Source organism: Tupaia chinensis, unplaced genomic scaffold (genome assembly GCF_000334495.1).
Source record: "Tupaia chinensis unplaced genomic scaffold, TupChi_1.0 Scaffold000622_1, whole genome shotgun sequence".
In the NCBI taxonomy this organism is placed as follows: domain Eukaryota; kingdom Metazoa; phylum Chordata; class Mammalia; order Scandentia; family Tupaiidae; genus Tupaia; species Tupaia belangeri.
In genome coordinates, this window is record NW_006160142.1 from 7360106 (window position 1) to 7373955 (window position 13850).

The 13850-nt window shown below is 39.4% G+C and overlaps 1 protein-coding gene across 3 annotated transcripts in view; it reads right to left on the reverse strand.

The window, feature by feature from the left end:
* PPP4R3B (protein phosphatase 4 regulatory subunit 3B) overlaps positions 1-13850 on the reverse strand; it is an 80062-nt gene that overhangs the window by 49114 nt on the left and 17098 nt on the right. For all 3 annotated transcript variants that reach the window (XM_006159047.3, XM_006159046.3, XM_014591805.2), the window contains exon 4: positions 6941-7564. In XM_006159047.3, coding sequence (XP_006159109.1) covers positions 6941-7564 — 624 coding nt within the window. The remainder of the gene's footprint in view (positions 1-6940; positions 7565-13850) is intronic.

Genomic DNA, 13850 nt, shown 5'->3' on the forward strand with positions numbered 1-13850 from the left:
TATATCCATCCTTCCCTTCATAGAGTTCAGTATACTGTCAAAACCATTTGATTCCCCCTCTTTTTTGGGGGGGAGAGGTTTTTGCTATAGGGCATGTGCGCTCGCCAGAGAGACAAGAGACATAGAGACAGAAAGTGAGAAATCACCCCCTAGGGGGGATGGTCACACCGCAATCCCTTCTCCTCTCGGGATCTTGGGCACGCATGCACATGCGCCCGGCATGAGTTTTAAGCCACCGGGTCCGGGACGCGAACCGTGGTTGACTACGTGGGAGTCCAGCGACATGGCCATTACGCTAACCACTGGTTCCTCCCACTTGATTTTAAGAGCTTTTCTTTCTTTCCTTTTTTTCAAGAGGTTTTTGCCTTCGAGTATGTGTGCTTGCCAGAGAGGGAGACAGACAAAGTAAGAGGGAAAAGTGAGAAATCAACCTCCACGGGGATGGCCATGCCACATTCCCTTCTCCTCCTAGGATCTTGGGGTGGGCGCGCGTGTGCATGCACACACACGTACCCTGTGTGTTTCAAGTCAATGGATCCAGGACTTAAACTGTGGTGGGCCATGTGAGAGTCCAGCAGCATAACTGCTACGCCATCTGCTGGCCCCAAGAGCTTTTCTTTTAATAAAACATAACAAGTCAAATTGTGTGTGCCTACTTTCCTAGATAGCAAAACTTATGGGGAAGAATGGGTTTGCTTCTAAAAGTCTTAAAACTCTGTTCTGTGCAATAATGTAAACACAGGCAAAACAAAACAAAACTGCATCCATGTGGGAGTACAGTGCCCTAATATGCCACCCAGTGGCCCCAAATTCCTAGTTTTCATTTGCTTATCTAATTCATGTAATAGCTAGTCAGGACTCTCTAATTTTTAACTGATGCATAACTTACTCTATATTTTTTTTTAAATACACTTCTTTGGGACCAGAAGGTGGCATGAGGTTAAGGTGCTAGACACTCCCACATGGCCAACCATGGTTCGAGTCTCAGACCTGGTGGCTTGCTTTCTCACTTTCCCTCTCTCTCTCTGTGTTTCTCTCTGGTCAAATTAAAATAAAATGAATGAATAAATAAAATAATCCTTTTAAAAAAGAAAATTTAAAAAAGTACATTTCCTGGGACCAGCAGTTAGCATAATGGCTATGTCACTGGACTCCCACATAGTTGACCATGGTTCGAGTCCCGGACCCGGTGGCTTAAACTCACGCCGGGTGCGTGTGCATGCGTGCCCAAGATCCCGAGAGGAGAATGGAGGAGAAGGGATTGTAGCATGGCCAGCCTCCCTGGGGGGTGATTTCTCGCTTTCTATGTCTCTGTCTCTGTCTGGCGAGCGCACGCGCCCTATAGTAAAAACCTCTCCAAAAAAAATGTACATTTTCTTATGATAGTGAGAGATGGAGGAAGAGAGAGAAAGAGAAGGACAGCCACCTTCAACAGTCTTTTACTGTGATACCTACCCCCAAACCTTTTCATACAGGAAGCATCATGAGCACATGTGCACCCAGTATATACAGGTTGACCAGGGCACTGAACCTATAATCTGCACCATGGAGTTAGCCTTTATACTCTTTCAAAAAACAACAGATATGTATACTAGATGGCCAGAAAAGTATTTGGAATCACCCAGTGTTTAGTCCCATATTTTCTCAGTTAGGTTTTAAGAAATGAGCAGGTTAAGTAATTAGCCACAATCTAAATTACTCATACATTGTTGAAAACAGAATTCATCATCACTGTGCATAAGAGATAATTAAGCGATAAATCTCAAACAACAGGTAGTCACAATGCCTGGCTATTATATAAAATGCATCTCAAGGACCAGAAATGAGTTAAGACTGTGTTTTTCTAAAGCTGCACTTAATTCATGTAATTATAGTATTTGCCAATAAGCCTATTGCAAAATATGGGGACCAGCAGATGGCGTAATGGCTATGTCACTAGACTCCCAGTTCGTCGATCGTGGTTCAAGTCCCGGAACAGGTGGCTTAAACTCATGCCTGGTGCGTGTGCATGTAAGTGCTTGCCAAAGATCCCAAGAGGAGAACGGAGGAGAAGGGATTGCGACATGGCCATGCCCTGTGGGGTGTGTGTGTGTGATTTCTCACTTTCTGTCTCTCGCTCTCTTTCTGACGAACACATGAGCCCTATAGCAAAAATAAATAAATAAATAAATAATAAAAACTCTCAAAAACAAACAACAAAAACAAAATACACAAAATGTCACACCAAGTGTTATAAAAAGCATTTATGATCTACTACTACGGATCTGAAAACGCTACTTAATTCCAAAGCAGTGATTTGTTTTACTTTCCTCCTTAAACTTTGTTTTAATGTGTCTCAAAATTCAGTGACAGATTTTTAGTCAAGTTGTTTCCATTAAAAATAACTGATTTTAAAACTAGTAACATGGGCCAGCCAGTAGCATGATGGTTAAGGCAGCTGGATCTCACATGACTATGTGGTTTGAGCCCCGGACCCAGAGGCTTGAAAAACATGCTGGACTCCTGCCCACGTGCCCAAAATCCTGGGAGGAGAATGGAGAAAGGATTGTGCTCCCCGGGGGTTTGGGGGGTACTTTCTCCCTCTCCCCTCAGCAAGCAAGCATACATGCCCTGTAGCAACCACTCCCCACAAAAAAACTAATAACTAAAAACTAATATCCATACAAAATGGTCCTTTTCCTTTCCTTCTGAAGTTTTCACAATGCACTATTACCATTAGCTAGCCTTTCACTATTACGCTTAAGTTGCCAGTAGAGACAAAACTGTTATCATTAATCTGTCTTTTACAACTAAATGGTCAAGTAAGACAAATGGTTCTAAGACTGTTCTTCCACCAATTAAGACCATGGTTGTAGGTAGTAGGGATGTTCATTTAGCCTTCCAAGCTTTCTAGGCGGACTTATTGACTTTGCCATTTCCATCAGATTTCTTGTCCATGGCTATGATGACACCGCAGCAACTGTTTGTCTCATGTCACAAATCGAAAAACAATCCAGAGAAGAAAAGTCAGAAAAGCTCTCAATACAGATGGGCTTGCCAGGAACCATATCAATGACATTAGCACCAGTTGATTTCAAGAATTCAGGGCCATCTTCTAGATTCTTTCTAGAACAGCGATTGATCTTTTCCTTCAGCTCAGCAAACTTGCAAGCAATGTAAGCTATGTGACAATCCAGTATAGGCATAGCCTGTGCCAATTTGACCTGGATGATGTAGGATAATCACCTTAATAGTGAAGCTAGCTGCATCTATTAGGTGGGTCACTGTTGCTGCCACCAGCAACACTGTTATGACAAACATCTTTGACAGACACATTCATGACATTGAAACTGTCTGCAGAAAATGCTTAACTCAAAGCTTCACGGTGCATTTCAATAGACTTCGGTTGTCATACTGACCAGAGCAAAGGTGACCGCCATACCGGGTCTGAGAACACCAATCTCCAACTGGTCCACAGGGCCAATGTCAATATCACCAATTTTATATACATCCAAGAAGAGACGCAAGGCCTTGTCAGTTGGATGAGTTGGTGGTAAAAAGCAATCCAGAGCTTTGATTGGTGTAGTTCCTCCACAGGCACTGCCATTTTTACTGGTGACTTTCTATCTCTTGAACCAAGGCATGTTAGCAATTGGCTCCAGTATGTTGTTTCATTCCAATAAGAAATTGTCACAAATACTACTGTGCTAGGATTCTAGACAATTTTCTTAATGTAGGTTCTGATTTCCTAAACAATTTTCTCTTTATGACTGTAGGTTGGCTCAGTATGACCCAGTTTGTTAACAATAAGTAGTCATTTCACATCTACTGTGTAAGATAAAAGGGTATGCCTATAATGATGGGGTTTTTTTTTGGGGGGGGGGAGGTTTTCGCTATAGGGCGCGTGCGCTCGCCAGACAGAAAGAGACAGAGAGACAGAAAGCGAGAAATCACTCCCTAGGGGGGATGGGCACGTCGCAATCCCTTCTCCTCCATTCTCTTCTTGGGATCTTGGGCACGTACGCACACGCGCCCAGCGTGAGTTTTAAGCCACCGGGTCCAGGATGCAAACCGCGGTCGACTACGTGGGAGTCCAGAGACATAGCCATTACACTAACTGCTGGTCCCCCTATAATGATGTTTTTGATAAAGTCTCTATGTCCTGGGGATCAGTGATAGTCACATAATACTTGGTCTCAAATTTCTACAAGGAGGTATAAATGGTGATACCGTACTCATGATCAGCTTTAAATTTATAAAGACTCACACATACTTAAAAGAATCCTTTCCCATCTCAGCAGCCTCCTCAATTTTTCAGATTCTTTTGTCAACCCCACCACATTTTGTAGACAAGAAGTCAGTAAAGATGGACTTACTTGGGCCCAGCAAGTGGCATGGTGGTTGAGGGCACTAGACTCCCATATGGCTGATAGCCGACTATGGTTCGAATCCCGGACCTGGTGGCTTTCTTTCTCGTTTTCCCTCTCTCTCACTTTGTGCCTCTCTGGTAAAATTAAAATAATAAATAAAAGTTAACTAAAATAATTCTTAAAAAAAAAAAGATTTAAAATTATTTCTGACTGAACATAATATGGAGTATACACTCCTTAGTAATGATCTGGAGTTTCTAAAAATGTAGAAAAAAAAAAAGAAGAGTGGTTATCTGTAACTTTTTTGTAAATCTATTTTATGCTGGATTTTATTTATTTAAAGATTTTATTTAACTTTATTTAATTAGTTTAATTTGACCAGAGAGGGACAGAGTGAGAGCGAGCAAGCAAGAGAAAGTGAGAAAGCAAGCTGCCAGGTCCAGGACTCAAACCGCAGTCAGCCATGTGGAAGTCCAGAGCCCTTAACCACCACACCATCTGCCAGTCCCCATGTTGGGTTTATTTAACAGAAAACAGCATTCCATTTGTTGAGATATACTTATTTGGCTGAAGTATATGAAAAAAGCCCACATCCTCAGCTAGCTCTGTGGTGTTGCAGTAGTGTGCTACTTGAAGAAGCCAGATGCCACATGGTGAGCACGGTTCAAATCCTCAACTGTGTCAGCCAGAAACTTGCTGGGCCCATGTGCTAGAGCCCAAGATCTAATGAGCTGGAGGACTGGAGCATGAAGATTGTAACATGATCAACCTTTATGAAGGGTGTACTTCCCATTCCCTTTTCTGAGCACATGAACAAAGAAAAAAAAAATCACATTTACACAAAGCTAGAAAAGGGAAAACCTCATTGATTCTATTTTTTTTTTAAAGATTTATTTATTTATTTATTTTAATTTGTCCAGAGAGGTGGAGAAACAGTAAGGGAGGGAGGGAGGGAAGGAGAGAGAGAGAGAGAGAGAGAGAGAGAGAAAGTAAGAAAGTAAGAAAGCAAACTGCCAGATCCGGGACTTCAACCTCGGTCAGCCATGTGGGAGCCCAGCACCCTTAACCACCACACCTCCTGCCAGGCCCAGAAAACCACATAGATTCTTCCCAAATGGTTTTAGGAACCTCCAGCAGTTCACAGATCATGATTATTATTATTATCTTTTTTAGAGAGATTTTTGCTATAGGGCATGTGTGCTTGTGGAGAGAGAGATAGAAAGTAAGAAAGAAATCACCCCCAGAGGCGGCGGCCATGCCGCAATCTCTTCTCCTTCATTCTCCTCTCTGGATTTTTTTTTTTCCCCCTCTCTGGATTTTTGGGCACACATGCACATGTCCCCAATGTGAATTTCAAGCCACCAGGTCCAGGACTCAAACTGCAGTTGACTTCATGGGATTCCAGTGACGTAACCATTATGCCATTTTCTGATCCCTTTACTATCATTTTTTTAAATTTGGTATAAGATGCATGTGCTTGCCAGAGACAGTGTTGGGGGGAGGAGGTGTGTGTGTGTGTGTGAAAGCACCTTCAGGAAGGATGGCTGCACAACCCCTTTTCTTCCATTCTTCTCTTGAGATTTTGTACACTCACACTCATGTGCTCTGCGTGTTTTTCCCTCACCTGGTTTGGTACTCAAACCACACAGTTGGTCATGCATAATCAAGCTACTCTAACCACTACATTACCAACTGGCCCCAGCACATGTTTTGAGAACCACTACACTAAGCATATGGTAGCTATTCTAAAAACTTAGTGGACTGATGGAAATTACAAAGGTAATTATGTAAGAAAATGTGAGTACAGTCTTATAACAAATAACAGAAAATCTTCAAAAGCATGCTGATTGTGCTGTTAGAGAGTACAAAGGATTAATTTAATAGACCTAGTATAAAACTTACTTTACAGTTCAAATGAATGAAAAAATCAACTTAACACAGCAAATAACCTAATTAATATTTCCTGAAAATTACTGAGTGCTTCTCAATCCTCGCTGCATATATGAATTATCTGGGAAGCTTTTAAGCACACATACTAATATATATTCCAATGACTGTCTCTCTCTCTCAAAAAAAAAAAAAAAAAAAAGGATACTGTTAAAAACAGCTGAGTCACTAGTTATTTATCAAAGCTAAATTAATAGAGACAGAAAGTAGAAAGATGGTTACCAACAGCTGATGGGAGGAGATATGAATTACTCTTTAGTGGATATACAGCTTCTGTTTAGGATAATGAAAATGTTCTGGAAATGGGCCTGGCCATTGTGGTACAAGCAGAAGGGCACCAGTATGTGATCCTGGAGACATGTGGGAAGGCCTGGAGTTCAGATCCCAGGTTTACCTGAACACACTGAGTCTGCCTATGATCCCGGCTGGGGATTGGGGAGGATTTGGTACGGCAGGACCCTATCAGGGGTCCCTGTTTATCTCTCTCTCATGAAAGAAAGAAAAACATTGGGGAAAAAGTTTAGAAATGAATAGTGGTGATCACTGCATAGCACTATGAAAATACGTAATACCACTGAATTGTACACTTTAATATCATTAAATATCTAAAAACAGGATTGTGAAGAATATTTCAGTTTACTTACCTGCAACATGCTGACTATCTCAACTTTGTTGAAGAAGATAAAAGATGTAAGAGTAGAAAGAAAATTCTCTTCAAAAACGGACGGTGTAGGCAAAATGATGTCTTGAATGTACTGTACCCTATAAGTCTGATGTATTTTTTGCCTTAGTTCAGAGTCTGTTATTGGTATAACTTCCTTAAACTTTGCAGTTTTGGTCAAGAATTCTCTATGTTTTTTTGGCTGAGCCAAAGCAGGGTCATATTCAAGGCATCCCACAACATCCATGATACACTCATCAGAAAACATAACCTCAAAAAGAGTTGCCTTATTTAGGAATAAGATTCCTCTAATAATTTCATACAAATGGTGTAAGCCTTCAGTATTCTCTAGGTTCTCACAAGCTTGGAATAACTGCAGTAGCTTTTTAATATAGCCTTCATTTTCCAAGGCCAGCGCCAGCTTTTCCCTACGGATAGGTGAGGAGAGAACTGAGGTAACTAAGTCCGCAATTTCTTCAAGTTTATTGAGTTCACAGGTGGGCAAGTCAATCAAATGACTGGTTTCAGGCATTTCTTCAAATCTTTCTTCTTCTGATTCATCAGTGGGGTCCTGTGTGACTTCCACTGATGGATCCTTACCTTGCACCTAAAAATAACCAAGTACAGCTGGTTATCATAAAATACAAAACAATTCAGAATTCAGGAGATCAAATCATTGACCAATTCATTTAAGTAAAAATACCTTGCAATAATCAGAACTACTAATATTGTCACGGCTAATTAAAAGTGAAATCTAGGGACAGCCAATGGTGTGGTGAAGGTGGCCGGATCCCATATGACTGACTGTGTGGTTTGAATCCTGGACTCAACAGATTGAAAAACATGCCAGGCATGGGAGTCCAGCGACATAGCCATTATGCCAATTGCTGGTCCCAAAAGTAAAGCCTATTTTTAAAAACATGGTTGACATACATAGAATTCTATAATAAATTCCTGTATTAAAAATGTTTATTACTTTCTTCATAAAGTTGTTCTAATTCCTAATACCAGAATGTAAATATCCTCACTCTTCTCCATCTTAAAACACCCAAAATTTGGGGGTTTAAAACATCCCAAATTTGGGACCGGCAGGTAGCATGGTGGTTAAGGGCACTGGACTCCCACATGGCCAACTATGGTTCAGGTCCCGGATGTGGTGGCTTGCTTTCTCTCTCTCTTTTCTCCCTCTTGCTCTGTCCCTCTCTGCTCAAATTGAAATAAATAAATACAATAATTCTTTAAACAAAACAAAACAAAACAAAAAAACCCCCAAATTTGGCAGGTGGCATGGTGGTTAAAGGTGCTGGATTCCCACAGAACTGACTGCAGTTTGAGTCCTGGACCTGGTGGCTTGCTTTCTCACTTTCCCTTTCTCTCTCTCTGGTCAAATTTAAATAACAGTAATAAAAACAATAACAAATGAAATTGATTAGTAATTCTTAAAAAGAAATCACAAATTTCCAAATTCATCAACACATGACAAAACAACTAAGAGCTTAGATGGATTCAAAGCAAATGGGTATACTGATACATATAAGATACTTCTAGCTCCTCTTCTACAGGAATAAGAACAATTTACTTACAGTTCTCAACACAATAACGAGGATTAGGGAAATAGAAGAATATGAGAGGAAGGATAAATAACAAGGTTATAAAAAACGGTCCAGAAAAAATATCATAGAAATTCAGAATTTTCTTCCAGCTCTTAGACAGGGGTAGGGAAGTGAACAGGAGAAAAAAAATCATAAAAGCAGTAGTGGATTTTGAGATCGTAAGTGGACTTTCATAGATAGGTAAGATTCAGATAGGAAATAAAGGTACTCACAGCTGAAGGGTGACGGCACAGAAGCAGAGAGAAGGGCATTATGTGACATGCACATGTCAAAGAACAAATCTAGAAATGCGGTCTGAAGCCAGATCACGAAAAGCGAATATACAAAAATGTCCTTTAGAAAGTTAATCTGGCACCAACCATATGGGGCAAATTTGAGAATATAGACAAATTAGTGCATTGTTCTAAAATCTTCTAGTGTGGATAATGATGACGGGACAATAGAGAATAGGATAAGAGAAGGCTACAAAAAAGGAGGAATGACAAATGACCCTATAATATTAAACTTGCCATTAGATTATAACTTTTCAACAGAAACTGGCAACACAGGGAGGAATGAAGTTGATTTTGTTAAGTTTGAGACTGTGAATATTTAGCTGGCAGCTAAATATGGCATTCTGCTACCAGAAAACAAAACAAAACAAAACCGCACAGAAAAACAGAAGACAGAAATTTGGTATTAAGGCAACAATTAAACCCAGAAGACACTTGACAATACTGAGAAAAAAAACAAAGTGAAGTGTGAGGTGGAAAGAAACTGTATGAACAGTTAGAGTTTATAAAGAAAAGAATAAGTGGAAATCAGAAGCGTGAACTTACACTTCAAATGGATATAAGCTTGGATATGTTCAAGAAGAAAAGTGTTTGACCAGCAGGTGGTGTGGTGGTTAAGGTGCTAGATTCCCACTTAGCTGACTGAGGTTTAAGTACAGGACTCAAACCGCAGTTGGCTACATGGGAGTCCAGCGACATAGCCATTACGCCAATTGCTGGTCCCAATAACAAAATTTGTATTCTGCAACATGCATAGATCTTAATGGTACTGAGTTATCCAATAAAGAATTAGCCTTGTTAGACCAGCAGAGTGGACAAACATAATGTACCTTCCAAAGGTGAAACGTTTGCACAGAAATGAATAAATAGAAGGCAAATAGTAACAGAGGGCAAAGGAATAAATAAATGAACAATGCAATGAGGGAAATCCAATATTAACACTGGTGCCTCCTCAAAAAAAGGCTCATATAAAGAGAGGATACTGGCTCTTAGCATAATTATACCAAGTGCCTGGAAGACTGAAGCCATATACTTCGAAGACCACACTTGCTCTCTGGACCTGACAAGGGCAAATGGAAGCTGATAAACTATGATGAATGACATCACTCTGGGAGACATTTTGTCATACACAATAATAAACTGAACCAACTGTTAATGACTGATTGGGATTCCGTAACGTGCCAGTACCTACTAACTCTACCTTTCAGGTTACATCTACCATCTCACTGTAATTTGGGATAATGCTGGTATGGTTGACTCAACTACCTTATGTACACAACACTTCTAATAATGATATTGATGATCAAATGCATTGCAAGATTGAGTTAAAGCCTGAGAATGTAATGCTGACAGAAAATGAGCGGCCTGACTGAGATTTGGATTTTGTTAACCATTAGATAACTTCTATATGAAATAGTTCTGTCCAAGTTTATTATAAGGTACAAACTATAGTAGATCGAGGAGGGAAATAATCAAATTAGTACAAAATTATCAAAAGTATGTCATAGGGAGCCGCCAGGTGGTGTGGTGGTTAAGGGTGCTGGACTCCCACATGGCCGACTGTGGTTCAAGTCCCAGACGTGGCAGATTTTTCCCAGGTTCTCTCTCTCTCTCTTTCTCGCTGTATCCCTCTGTGTTCAAATTAAAATAAATAAATAAAGTTAAATAAAGTAATTATTTAAAAAAAAAAAACAGAATGTCATATTGGACAGATTAGGTATTTGTTTAAATCTCTCTACACCATGGTTAGGCATATTGATACTGATACTGCTGCTGCCATATGGGGTCATCAAAGTCATGATACATTTATGCATAGAAAAACATACATCATGACTTTTCTGACAACCCAATATAAATGCTATATTAAATTTAGATGCTCATGGGCATTGTCATATGTGCCTGTAATTCCAGCTATTTAGGAGGTTGAGGCAGGACAGAGTTAAGACCTTATCTTAAAATAAATAAATAAATAAATAAATAAATAAAGTGTAGCTGTTCATAGAAGCAGCAGATGGTGTAATGGTCATGTTGTTGCATTCCCGCTTAAAACTCACACAGGGCTTATCTGCTTGTGTGCCCAAAATCCCAAAAGGAGAAGAAAATGCGGTGTAACAATTTCCCCTGGGGCTTGATTTCTGGCTTTTTGTCTCTTGTCTCTCTAGAGTGCATGCAGCCTATAGCAAAAATCTCTTTATTAAAAAAAAAATTTTTTTTAGACAAATTATTGGTGTAAGAAAGTCTTAGCCAAAGGCCAATGGGGTGGACTGAACAGTAAAGGGTTAACCTGGCCCAAAGAAAAGTTTGACCCTTGCCCAGATCCTGAGAGGTAATCTTTAATAATTATTTTATTATTTTTTTAAAAAGTTTGCTATAGGACATGCACGCTCACTAGAGAGATGGGGGCAAGGTGAGGGGAAGTGAGAAGGTAAAGCCACTAGGTCCAAAACTCAAACCACAGGGGAGTCCAGCGCCCCAACCACCATGCCACCTGCTGGCCCCTGAGAGGTAACCTCTAAGCAACTGGAATATTCTACTTCATAAAGTATCTTTGTTTACCTGGAGGCCTTAGGTTCTGCCAGATATTCTATACTAACAATGTGGTTTATGGTGGGGACTTTGGGCCATGAATTATCCTTGACTTCTGGAAGTGCTGGAGAATGAAGTCAGCCACATGGGCAGTTAGCCATATTTACATGCCTGAACCCCATTGTAAACCCTGGACAGAAATGTTTTGGTAAATTCCCTTGGATGGCAAAACTCCGTATGTGCTGATATATGTTGCTGCTGAGAGTAGTAGTGTTGTCTGCGTGACTTTATTGTGAGAGACAACTGAAATATCAAAAGCCTGAAATTCTCCTAGACCATGCCTTTTGCATCTTTCCGAATGGTGACCTTAGTCTGTATCATTGTGCTGTAATAAATTCTATTTGTGAGTTCTGTAAGTCTTTTCAATGGACTATTGAACCCGAGAGTGGTCTTGTGGATCTCTTCAACTATATCAGTGAAAACAGAAAGAAATACATTTCAGCAAAAATTTCTAGGACATGTATATTAAGTTCCCAAGAATTAATGTATAGCCAAGAACATGTATTAAACAATAGGAGTTGAGGTGTGCATGTGGGGTTGGGCACGCTGATCACTAACTAGAAAGAATATCTACCGTAACAATTTATGTTTTAGCAGGTGTGTAAATTAATATCCTAGTTCCAAATAAGATGTTTGTCTTCTACATTATTCATTCATTCTTTAACATGTGTACAAAATATGTGCCAGTTATCATGCTAATATTAGGAAGCAAGAGAATATAAAACACTACTTTTTCGTAATTAAAAATTTTTTTACAAAGGGGGGGGGCTGCCAGGTGTCGTGATGGCTTAAGATGCTGGACTCACACATGGGCAACAGTAGTTCAAGTCTGAGACTGCATGGCTTGCTTTCTCACTTTCCTTCTCTCTCTTTGTCTCTCTCTGGTCAAATTTAAAAATAATAATGAATAAAATTAAATAAAACAATTTTAAAAAAGATTAATTAAATAAAAATAAGGTTATCCTTTTTTCTTTCTTCCCTGCCCCCTACTCTACTCCCTCCAAAAGGGCTACCCTTTATATACTACTATTACTATTCTGAACTACCTCATACATTACTGTAATATTCTCTCTTCTTGTAAATAAATTATTGATTTTAATAGTTTTATTGATCAGTAGATTTTACTATATACATGGACCAGTTGTTTTCCATTTTTATGGAAGAATACATGATCCAAATGTACCCTGAATCAAGAACAGAACAGCAAATACAAGTTGAATGCATATTGTAGCAAATACATGTTGAATGTATATTGTATGTGTAAGTCTACAACAGAGGTTATTTTTAGGACTTAAACTGCATTTTACAGAAAACTACACAGAGAAATTAAATCTCAATCCTTGGGGAACACATGAAATAAAAATGATAAAAATTAGGACCCAATCATTATCATCATACATAGGTTTAAATATAGTACAACAATAAAATGATTTGAATTTTATTCTATGTATAATGAATGAATCACACAAAATTATGTCTACTGGTTGGTGCTTTCAATTCCTATCAGCTGGAATTCTGTTATTTAAAAGGTAAAGTAATAATGCTCTAGTAAAACATTACGCATAGTAAGATAGGCAAGAAAGAAATAAACGATCTACTCTCAGTTAAAAAGTTGTTAAGTGATCCAGGGCTTCATGTCAACTAAACCCTACAGGGAATAGGAGGGTCCACATTCTACCATCTTGGGCATTATTGTATTGTATTGCCACTGGGAGAACCAAGGGAAAAAATTTTTGTGGTCAGATCTATAAAATGAATTCAAAAACTTTTTTTTTTTTTTGGGTGGGGGAGAGGTTTTTGTTATAGGGCCTGTGTGCTCGTCAGAAAGGGAGAAATCACCCCCCAGGGAGGATGGGCATGCCGCAGTCCTTTCTCCTCCATTCTCCTCTCAGGATCTTGGGCAAGCACACACGTGCCTGGCATGAGTTTAAGTTATCGGGTCTGGGGCTCGAACTGCAGTCCACTATATAGGAGGCCAGCAACATAGCCATTATGCCAACTGCTGGTCCCAAACTCACAAACTTTTAATGGTAACAATTACTAGAGAGAAAAGCTGGTAAGTGAAAACAATAACAGCCCCTCAATCCCCAAATACACACACACACACACACACACTAAAGCATTATACTAGGCAAACAATGAAGTACACTAATCTCCTATTTATAGAAAATGGTAGTTAAAATGAATGGCATGTTTAATTTAAAATTCCAATTACTGTCACAGCGAAGAGCCTAAGGAGGTAAGGACCCCTGAGTAATAAATGCAATATGGTATTCTGGATGGGAGTCTACAACAGAAAAAAGAGTATTAGGGAAAAAAGCTGGGGAAATGTGAATAAAGCATGGACTTTATTTATAATAGTTTTATCAATATAGTTTATTAACTGTTGCAAATTTATACTAACAACATAAGATGCTAATCA